Source organism: Garra rufa, chromosome 3 (assembly GCF_049309525.1).
Source record: "Garra rufa chromosome 3, GarRuf1.0, whole genome shotgun sequence".
Lineage (NCBI taxonomy): Eukaryota > Metazoa > Chordata > Actinopteri > Cypriniformes > Cyprinidae > Garra > Garra rufa.
Window position 1 is genome coordinate 32464367 of NC_133363.1, and position 11935 is coordinate 32476301.

General features: G+C 38.2%; 1 protein-coding gene across 1 annotated transcript in view; it reads left to right on the forward strand.

The window, feature by feature from the left end:
* lrrc4cb (leucine rich repeat containing 4C, genome duplicate b) overlaps positions 1-11637 on the forward strand; it is a 38118-nt gene extending 26481 nt beyond the window's left edge. The window contains exon 2 of the mRNA XM_073835933.1: positions 5901-11637. Within this exon, the coding sequence (XP_073692034.1) occupies positions 5951-7840 (1890 nt within the window). The 5' untranslated portion in view covers positions 5901-5950 and the 3' untranslated portion in view covers positions 7841-11637. The remainder of the gene's footprint in view (positions 1-5900) is intronic.
* Positions 11638-11935: the final 298 nt, after the last annotated feature.

Consider the following 11935-nt stretch of genomic DNA (forward strand, 5'->3'; position numbering starts at 1 on the left):
ATAGCCTACTAGCCGGTAATGACACCACAGCATGCTCAAAATTCCCACAGAAACCTACGGGTATCACTCAAATTAGAAAACATTAGTCGAGCTAAAGTAATACGATAGTTTTGAACATCTTAATATGTTATAGTTTTTGCATCTGCAATTTAGTGATCTGAAATTAAATCCTTATAAACCGGGTTTACAATGGATGTTTTAGGGTCAATTTTTACTCTCTGACAGTTTTCTGAAGATCGATCAATCCACAAAATCTATAGTAATCTATGGAAGATTGCATAGTGTGAATTATAAAAAAAGGCACAATATAAAGGCACATATTTAGCAGGCCTTATATCTGTCTCTGAGCCTGTGTTATGACTTAAATTGACACCAGCTATGACATACAGCCAATGAGAGAACAGGATACAGGGCAAAGAATATTTCTGTTTTTCTTTTTCTTTTTTTACACTGCAGCACAAAGAAAAACTGGATCGCAAGTTTCTTCTAGCGTATGCATTTTGTAAACGATGCAGTATGGGATTCTTCCTATAGAGAAATATGGTGTAACCCATGGCTGCCAATCTGTCCTGTAATGTGTAAACCACAGCAGCTTCATGAACAGTCATGTAGTGTGAAAAAAACAGCGATCTGACAACTTTGAAAACCGTGTAGTGTATTAGTCTGAGACCAAGACAAGACCAAGTGCAAATGCAGCTGATAACATGACAAGAACGACATTTCTTGAGACCAAAACTAATCTAGAGTTACTAACATTATAAAGTTTTGGCTTTAGACATATTTGGAGGGAACATTAGATCTATGGACAATATTTCCCTGCAGCCTGATCCACCCACACAGCCAGAGAATAGCAAGGGGGAAAAAAAGAGTGATTACGGCCATTTCATCTGATTATTCATCAGTGTCATTATGATAATGGAGGCAGCATAAGTTATTTTGGCACAATCCAATGATTATGGCGATTATACCTGGCCATAGATGCTTCAGTCTAAATGACTTTACAGCATAAGACTCCTACTGGATGCGCAGAGGAAGCCGAGGAAGATCTATGTGGGAGTAATTTGCATTACTCCCTCGTTTTGTATCTATTTTCTCCGGCTAAACTGCTTGAAAAGCCCTTCTAAGAGGCAAGTAAGCTATTGATTTTTTACTTGTTTAAACACACCGGTAGGCTGGGACTTCGATCATTTGAAAGATGTGCATCACTCTCTTTAGAATATACTGACGTTCAGATGCTGGATTTAATTGTGTAACCATATTCCCTGTTGTTTAATGCAGTAAAGGTTTGATTTCTTTGAGCTGGAACACTGCGATAATTTTAATGAGCGTGAAATAGATTGCGGAAGGATCATACTTTTCATAATTGCTTTGAAATCACACTCTTTCAGAATGAAACGTCAGTTTTATCCCATTGTTTAATGTTATTGTGTACTCAAGGTGAACATGACATGTACTTATTGTGCACTTCAGTCTTTGTAAATGTAAATGGAGGGCTTCCATTTGTAAAGCCTCTGCTTTGGCTTCAACATAGTCTTCCCATTTAAGTAAAGACCTTGGCAAGCATCCCATAAGCAAAATCCTTTCTGTAAGCCATTGTTTCCAGGTCCTGAGGAGCCAACACAATGTCTCCTGAGAACTCACTTTAGCGTGTTGTTTGGTTTGTCCTTTTATACTTCTAGGGCAAGTAAGCAGAGCACACTCCACAACATTGTACTGTGTGTTTGTGTTTTTACATAATATTTAGATGTAGTTAATAACTGTTTATGCAATTTTATGTTGCCTCTAACCCCAACAATAAAAATGCAAAAGAGAAATTACGCACATACCATTTACCTTATTTGAAAGCGTTAAATATTTCACAGCTATTTTATTAGGTGCACATTTGTTTAGTGTGCTTTGTACTCATAACACAGCCATGACTTGACAGCATTGGATGTATGTTCCTCCATATCACTGAATCGATTGATGTCCTTGTGGAGACCCTTGGCGTCCTAAATGTAGGAAACAGAGATTTACTGAGATAACAAACAGAGGAGCACAGTGTACCGAAGGATTGCTCGCAAGGATAAGCTATAAGATTCTGTGAATATTAATTGGCTGATTTACCACCAAATACATAACCCTGCTAGAAATGAACTCTCGGTTAATCATTCAGATCATTATGAGCTGTTTTTATTTGTTTTTAAAATATTTATTTTGTAATCTGGTGATAAACAACATAAAATGATAATGAGCAATAGTGCAATAGAGTGCAGTTGATATAATGATTTTAATCAGTGTTCCTCCCAGTGTCCTATAGGAGCTGATAAAAAAAAGAAACATTCATCATTTGCCAGTCCACTCATTTAACCTCTAAATCCTAGCATTTCAAAGGGCTATCAGATTGATATCAGCCACCAGTGAACCTACAGGACTCTTTCAGCCGTGCTTTTTGATTGCGAATGAGCTTAGACTGTAGCACTCATGTGAACATAATGTTTAAGCAAGAGCAGGTTGTCTGTTTGAGAACATATTAAAATAAATTAGTCTAAAAAAGCTGAAAAAACACATTGTTTGTTAGATTTGTATATTGACGTTGCTTTATTATATTCATCTTGAACTTTATAAACAAGCTTATTTTAATTTGTTTACTCTAGAATCTGTTTCATCAGCTTCATCTTTATCTTTATTTATTTGTGCGTGTGTTTGTGTGTGTGGGTGTTATTATATATGCGTTAAAGCTTTATCTGTGGAGCACTAAAGTAATTAATTTGATTGGCATAAGAGACCTCAAGGAATATGCAGGCTTTGGAAAGTGTACTGCAGGGAAAAATTCAGTCAAAATGCATTAAATTAGTGCCTCACTCTCAAGATTCATCATCATCAGAAGCAAAGAGCAAGGACAAGCCTTGTATATGTGTTTGAATAATTTTGAAATTGCTTAGGATTAATAAAATGCTCCTATTGCTTGTGATTAAAAAAAGTATTGATTCCTATAGGAAATGGCAGCAGTTTTCTAAGAAACTAAATATTATGCAAATATCAAATTATTTAGATCTTCATAATATTCAGTTGACGTCAAAAGTTTACATACACTTTGCAGAATCTGCTAAATGTTGTTTTACCAAAATAAGTTATATGTTATAATAAAATATGTTATTTTTTATTTAACAGACCTGAAAAAAATATTTCACATAAAAGGCGTTAACATATAGTCCACAAGAGAAAATAATAGTTGAATTTATAAAGATGACCCTATTCAAAAGTTTACATACACATGAATCTCAATACTGTGTTGTTACCTGTATGATCCACAGCTGTTTTTTTCAGTGTTAGTGGTTCATAAATCATTTGTCCTAAACAGTTAAACTGCCCGCAGTTCTTTAGAAAAATCCTTCAGGTCCCACAAATGCTGTGTTTTTTAGCATTTTTGTTTATTTGAACCCTTTGCAACAATGATTTTTGCATATTTTCACACTGAGGACAACTAATATGGAACTACAGAAGGTTCAAACGCTCACTGATGTTTCAGAAAGAAAAGCGATGCATTAAGAGCCAGGGGTGTAAACTTTTGAACACAATGAAGATGTGTACATTTTTTCTATTTTGCCTAAATATCATATTTTTTCATTTAGTACTGCCCTTCAGAAGCTACAAGATACTTACATGTTTTCCAGAAGACAAAATAAGTTACCCTGATCTATAAATTCAAAAGATAGAAAAATCTTTATTCTGTTCAAATGTTTACACCCCTGTCTCTTAATGCATAGTTTTTCCTTCCTTTTAACTGTAACTTCTGCTAATAAATGCTTAGTATATAACAACATACACTCTTAATAAGGTACATATTAAAAATTGTACCCCTAAATGGTACATATTAGTACCTATAGCACATATTAGAACTGTCCTCACTCCTCAGTGACAGTTTTGTACCTTTTTTCTGAATGCATAATGAGGCCCTTGCACAATCAGACAGATAGAGACTGGTTTGAAATATGTCAAATCCGTGAGTTTGAATGTGAAAATTGTGAAAATGTCATCTTAAGTGTGTGTCAGAAAACTTAATTACTGCCTACGACTTGCTATTTTATACTTGTGCTTGTAGGATGATGTGTGGATTGCTATTATGTAATTAATGACATGATAATGTTAGTTTTACATTTTAGACTAATTCTCGTGGCTCTAATTTTTTGATGCAGGCCTCGAACTAATCACTCAATCAATACCTAAGACATTAGTGTGTGCCTCTGTAAATTCCTTGGTTATTTTTGGTAATGAAAAAGAGGCCCCTGCCAGGACATGCCCTGATTACCTCACGCATCCCATTAAATGTGCGCCCATTGGAAGTTCTCTCAGCTTCTCACAGTAAGGTGTCAATTACTGCTGCTGCTAACTAACATTCATTGCCTACTAGTGAGATTAACGTCTCACTGTGACTAAATCAATCAGAGTCCTGAGTTTTAACAATTTTATAAGATGATCAGCAGCACAGATGCACAGTGAGACCATCCGAGACATTTCACAATATAATAGGATATCACAGACAAGAAGGACGAATAATTCAAATTGAATCATTAATTTTATTCTAAGGAGACTTGATCATCACTGACTGATCATCAAGCATGTGATATTTTTTCAGTCTGGATTCAGACTGCTTCTAACAGCAGACTAATCTAATACTGACAAAAGTCAAGTTCACAATCATCTGCAACATTTATTTACTGTATAATACTGTACATACAGCCCACTCATGCATTGAGTTTGCTGTTATTATTGTGTCATGCGACTTACTGATCGGAAAGCTCTCTATCTCATATTTTATTTCATGTCCTACTGTGTTAAGAGATTATGAGAGTAATTGGAACATATCTTGCTTGAATGAATGCATTTCTATGTATTTCAAGATACTCAATTGCCTGAATGTCCTGAATCTATTTTTTCCTTTTATTTCTCTCTCATTATTTGTAGCAATACTGATTATAGTAACCTATTTGCAAACAGCGTAGGTAATAAGACATCTTATTTTTCATAAGAACACTTGAGCAGGTAATGAGAGCGGAGACTTGCAGGGTGAAGGGATTTTAAATTTAGTGTGTGCTGTAGCAGTGGCACATTTCTTGTGGGTTTTGACAATTCGGTTGCTATGTATCTTCATAGCATGTGCAAGCACATAGCGCCGAAAATACAAGCCAAACACACATCCTTATCTCCTAGATATGCTCAGTGATGGACCTGTCTGCACCTTAATCCACCTCTCTGACAGCTTGCTGTGACATGATTTCCATATATCTCATTTTACTGCAGAGCATAAAAGATTCAGGAATGGTTTAGGGAATTTCACATTCAAGGCACATGAAACAAATGGACAAAAATTATCTTGTTTGTATGCATTAAAGTAACGTCACATCAACTCACTTTACTGGTTGTGGCTAGTTTTTCTTAGAAAATGATGTTCCTCTTAAGAAATTGTTATTATTATTTACTTTTGAAACTAACTAAAACCCAGTTTTTCACCATCTTTTTCCCCTGTGTTAATTGCAGGAAGTTTTGACTAAGCTCAGGTTTGCTAGAAAGAAATGAAAAAATGTCATCCTTGAGTCACTTATTCTTTGAATGTATTGTGATGTGTGCTTCCATGTACAGGCTCATTTAACAGTGACAGTAATGATGCACAATTCATCAATCACATTGGAAAACACATTTCATGTGCATTTCCTAAACAGCAATGCTTGTTTTTCTTTGACATCATCAGAAGATCAGAAATGTACACGCATTTCCATTTGACAGACGAATGTTCTTCTTGATAAATTGCAGAACATCAGCGGAATTTGATGTTCTGTTTGACTGTCATCATGCTACGCTGACAACTCGACATGACATACTTTGCTAACAGATTTATTTTCCTCTTTCCTCTTTTTCAGACTGCCTATAAATGTTTGGGGAGAGAAAATCAGCGGGCATTAAATTATGAATGTTGAACAAGATGACCTCTTACCATCAGCGCCAGATGTTGAGAGGTCCTAGATGGAAAGGGGCTTGGTTTGACCCCTTATTTCTCCTGCTTTTAGCCCTGCAGTTGCTTGTCGTCGCTGGATTGGTACGAGCACAAACCTGCCCGTCCGTATGTTCCTGCAGTAATCAGTTTAGTAAGGTCATCTGCACACGCAGAGGTCTGAAGGATGTCCCTGACGGCGTCTCCACCAACACACGGTATCTAAACCTTCAGGACAATCAGATCCAGGTCATCAAAGTAGACAGTTTCAAGCATCTGCGACACCTTGAGATTCTTCAGCTTAGCAGAAACCACATCCGCAACATCGAGATCGGCGCCTTCAACGGGCTGACCAGCCTTAACACTCTGGAGCTTTTTGACAATCGCCTCACGACCATCCCAAATGGCGCCTTTGAGTATCTATCAAAACTGAAAGAGCTTTGGCTTAGGAATAACCCTATTGAGAGCATACCGTCTGATGCCTTCAGTCGCTTGCCCTCTCTACGGCGGTTGGACTTGGGAGAGCTGAAGCGGCTCTCCTACATTTCAAGCGGAGCATTTCAGGGCTTGAGTAATCTTCGCTACCTGAATCTGGGCATGTGTAACCTCAAAGAGGTCCCCAATATTCAGCCCTTGATTCGCTTGGACGAGCTGGAGATGTCTGGGAACCAGCTCACCGTCATTCAGCCCAGTTCTTTTAAGGGTCTCGTCCATCTTCAGAAGCTGTGGATGATGCATGCCCAAGTCCAAACCATAGAGCGGAACTCCTTCGACGACCTGCACTCTTTGCGAGAGCTCAACCTGGCTCACAACAACCTTTCCTTTTTGCCCCATGATCTCTTCACGCCTTTGCACCACCTGCAGCGAGTGCATTTGCATCACAATCCCTGGAACTGCAACTGTGACATCCTTTGGCTGAGCTGGTGGCTGAGAGAGACCGTTCCGACGAACACCAGCTGCTGCGCCCGCTGCAATTCCCCTCCCAGCTTTAAGGGGCGCTACATCGGCGAGCTAGATCAGAGCTACTTTCAGTGCTACGCGCCCGTTATCGTCGAGCCGCCTGCCGACCTCAATTTGACTGAAGGAATGGCGGCAGAGCTCAAATGTCGGACGAATTCAGTGACCTCGGTCAGCTGGCTAACACCAAATGGCTCCATCATAACGCATGGGGCACTCAAGATGCGCATCTCTGTCCAAAACGACGGAACGTTAAACTTCACCAACGTCACCATCCAGGACACGGGAACCTACACTTGCATCGTGACCAACATGCTAGGCAACATTTCAGCCTCTGCTGTCCTTAATGTGACGTCTGTTGACAACAGCGGCTTTAGTTACTTCACTACGGTCACTGTAGAGACAATTGAAACCTCTATCGATGGGGAGAGTAGGACACCTGTGCAGCCTTCTTTCGGCTGGGCGTCCTCCTCAACCACAAGGGGAACACCTATTGCCACCGAGAGAGCGTACACCATTCCCGTGACTGACATAGACATTGACGGCGCTCTCAATGGTTTGGAGGAGGTGATGAAAACCACCAAGATCATTATTGGCTGCTTTGTTGCCATCACGCTCATGGCGGCCGTCATGCTCATAATATTCTACAAGATGCGCAAGCAGCACCACCAGCAGGATCACGATGGGCCGGCCCGCACCATCGAGATCATCAATGTACACGAGGAGCTGACGAGGGTTCCGGCCATGGAGAGTCACCTGACTCTTCCTCCTCTGGAGCATGAGCATTACAACCACTATAACTCGTACAAATATAACCATGTGTCCGCTCTCAGCTCGCTGCATAGTTCAGTGCATGAACCTTTACTAATCCAAGCCAGCTCAAAGGATAACGTGCAGGAGACACAAATTTAACCATGTCGGATGAACTGAACTACTAATGCTGTTTAATTTTTGGTTGTGGACACACTGTCGTAATGAAGATGACAGTGTGTGTTAAGACCTTCAGCAATGTCAGCGAGAGCCAGGGTGTATGTATAATTATTTTAACAAGTGTCTTTACAAATCTTATTTATTTAAAGATATGTGAAGTGACTGTATCATGAAATCACAAGACAAAAAAGATCTACTCTTTTCCTTTTATTTCTACATTTTGTAAACTAGGGGAATGAATGGTTTGCTTTCATGTGTTGGTAGAATTAAGGTAACTGCAGGAGAGAGTGTGTTTTTTTTTTAGTTAGGCATATTACATCCTGTTGCACCAATGTGTTTTCATTTTTTTGAGATACTGGAAACAAAAACTGTCCACTGAAAACAGCAGACTTAGATATGAATGGTGGGCCTGATGGATGGCGCGGATCGAGAGAGGTGTATAAATGGTTACATTTCCCCATGAAAAATCCTGTTACTGAACAAAAAAAGGGAAAGCTTTCATTGTCAGCGCCTGGATTATGCTGCAAATGCAGCTTGTGGGATAGGAAACATTTCTAGTATTTATAGAAGCCAGTGTTCTGAACACACATCAATTAACTTCAATTCAGAAAATGGGTTTGCATAATTGCCTTGAATTACAGTCCTCAAGTCAAGGTACTATCTATAATGCGGCACTGGAAATTCTGCATTTTTTCACAAAATCTGCAAATCTGTTTATATCTCTAAATGCCAACAACCTATGAATAAATAATGAATTCTATACATCAGTGAACATCAGGCTAGTACTATTATAGCCCCAATGCCACATGTGTGTGGGATATAATAGTATGATAATAAAATGCAAGGTATGAAATAACCCTGAGTGGCTGAGGACAAGGGAACATGATTTCTAAGATTGTTTGCTGTGCGAGTTTCAGACAAAAATGGCTATGGGGAAATAAATAATGAAATAAAAATAGCCTGCTAATGTCACTATGGAAACCAATGACCTAGTGAAAAAAAAACCACACACTGGACAAAATCAGAGTGCAGCCCAGAGCTTTGTTTATTTGAGAACTGCATTATTTTCAATAGACGTGATTTGTAAACCACTGTTTTTTATTGTGTATGTGTGCTTTTGTATGTTTGTGAATTATTATTTGTCTATGGAATGTTACATTCATTCTATTCTGTATTTTAAAAAATCGCTTTTTATTTCTGGAACGGTTTATTTGACTGGCAACTGCATACCTCACCTAACATGATGATGATGATGATGAGTGTGTGAATGTGTCTGTGTCCATATGTGCAAAGAGTTGTGTGCTTATATGCCCTACCATGAAACTCTTGTTTTTTACCTGCTTGTCTATTGCTTTCTCAAAATGTTTCTCAGCGTTGATAAAAGCTGATGTGTGATGTCTCTTTCCCCCCTTTTAATCATTTTGGACGGCATGATAAGAAGATGTGATACTGGTCTCACCAGTCAACTGCTGAAGTAAACCTAATAGGTTCATATGTCAAAGGCATCAGAACGGTACATGAAGTATATACCTCTAATTCATCACATGTGCTGACAAGTCATTTTGAATAGATGTGTTTGCCAGCAGGGAATTCATCACACAGCATTGTGTATGTAAGGATTTAATCTTACATTTTAGCATTAAATTAACAGAATCATCTACTGAATGTGACAGGATTTAAAGTGCCCCTATTATGCCATTTTAAAGATAGCTAATATTGTTTTATGAGTCTCTTAAAACAGGTTTACATGTATGCAAGTTCAAAAAACACTTTAGTTTTCTCCAAAAATAGATTTAATTTTACCCCGTTTCTAAATGATTCGTAAACGACTCGTGTGAAGCAGTTCGAAGAATCAGTCTCTCTAAACCCCTCCTTTCCGTGAGCCCTCACTGCTGTGATTGGTCAGATGGCGCAGTCCTTTTAGATTGGTCTACCGCTACAGCGCAAAACGAAACGCCCATTGCCATAACTGAATGACAGCTGTGGAGACCTGTCAATACATAGAAAAGATGGCCTCGATTTTACCCTATCAATTCGAGCCAGAGTCTGACGATGAAATGGTTGAAGTGGCACATCGACAAGAAACTGTTTTGCAAGCATGACTGGAGCAGGACGTTTCTCAGTGGTAAGTGTCATATGTTAACTGTGGAAAGTGCTTGCAATTCACTTTTGTAAGCGAACCGGGCACACCTCTACGTTGTGAACTTCAACATTGTATAATGCATAACACTGCGTTAAGCCATCGTTTATCATTATCATTACTTAAACTAATAAGGCAGACAGACAGTCAAGCTGCATCAATCACAATTTTTAGACTACATTGCACTCACAGCTGAACAACAGAACTACAGAAACGCAAGTTAGCCGGTTACCAAGACGTGTGCGTGGTTGTTAAACACAACACCATAACGTACACAAAGACATATTTTGAACGATCGCTAGAAAATACAATCATCAATTATTAATCATAGCCTACTTACAGGTAGAAGTTCAGAGGAGCAAGCCGGTCCAAATAAACTGGGCACTGATCCATTTTTTAAAACCAAGCGTTTGGTGAATCCCACGTTGATTGGAAGATTGGAAAACTAAAGCAGTCATCAGTAAAATGACCACAACACAAGATTGGAATTGTACTGCTGAGGTGTTGTTGAAAAAATGAATGGTATCCACTCATTCTTTGTAGATTCATCTTTCAGAAGGGCATATAAAACAAATTTACTCTCAAAGCGCAGGATACAGCGTCTTCTTGGCATGATGTAATCCACGTGAAAATTGTACTGTTTGTGGGCGGGCAAGTTGTTCGCGACATAGAACGTGGGCGGACATTATGCAAATGTGGTAGTTCGTGACGTGTGGCCGTAACAGAAAAAGATTCGAATTGCTGACGACTCGTTTAGGCGAATGTGAGCCGACTCTTTTTTTTGATAGACAAAAACTTCATTTATCGTGCACTGTCGGCGTCACAACTTTGCAGATAGTTTATGTTCACATACAGCTACATGACACACTACATGAAATATCATATTTGAAAAGGCATAATAGGGGCACTTTAAGAAAACGTATTGATTCCTTTTATATTTAATTTTACATGTTTCATTTTTGGTGGCAGCGGAGTTTTACTTTCACCCTCTTTGCTGTTCATATATGGAAGATGAATTGTAACCACGTTAAACATTTCATAAAAGGATAAACTGTTGCTTCCCAGCATATGTGTTTTTTTAATTAGTTAATTTTTGTATCCAATTAAAAAATGTTCCTACCATTTTTATTGTACATAATAGGTGGGATAAATTGGGACAGCAGAAAAAAGCTGTTGAAAAAAAGACTAAAATGTCTCTGTTTTCAGAGGGTCTGTATATGAATGCTAGCTTGCTCCTATCTGCTTCAGTGTTCCCGAGCACTGCATCAGTTACAGAAGCTACTATGACTAGATCATTGATACCTACATGGCCTACATAGAAAATCTGTGGTGTTGGACTAAGCAGATTCTCTTTTGTTTTCTTCTTGTGATTTGTTTGTTATTGGTAACTCATTTTAGATTTCTATGCTGAACTGAAGTGATTTTTTTGGCAAGAGAATGTCTCTTTATTGACATATTTCTACAAGAACTGTTATTGAAAAATAACCAATAATATTTCTGTCAAACTACACACTTGCTGATCAATTCATAATGCTACTGTATGGGGATACAGCTAACTAAGCGTTAACCATAAAAAAATATATAAAATACCAGAGATTGTAGTTCATACGGTACATGCTGTAAATGTAAATAAAATGTTTTTTTCTAAAGTGTCAAGTGTGGGGACTTTTAAACTGTGCTTTTCAGTATTACTTGCTTTGGTTTAATGCTCATTTCCACAAAACCTATAATTTATATATACATGTTTTTCTTTCTTTCTCTCTCTGTATTCAGACTAATAACAGCTGGTGTATCCATACCATAGAATGCCATAAGGTCTCTGCTAGAGTAGATGTTAACCTTGTCTAAGCATTGAACTACATTTTAAACCGTATATAATAAGCTGTTTCTGAGACGTAATAATATGTTACATAAATAGAAATACTGGATTTCTGACT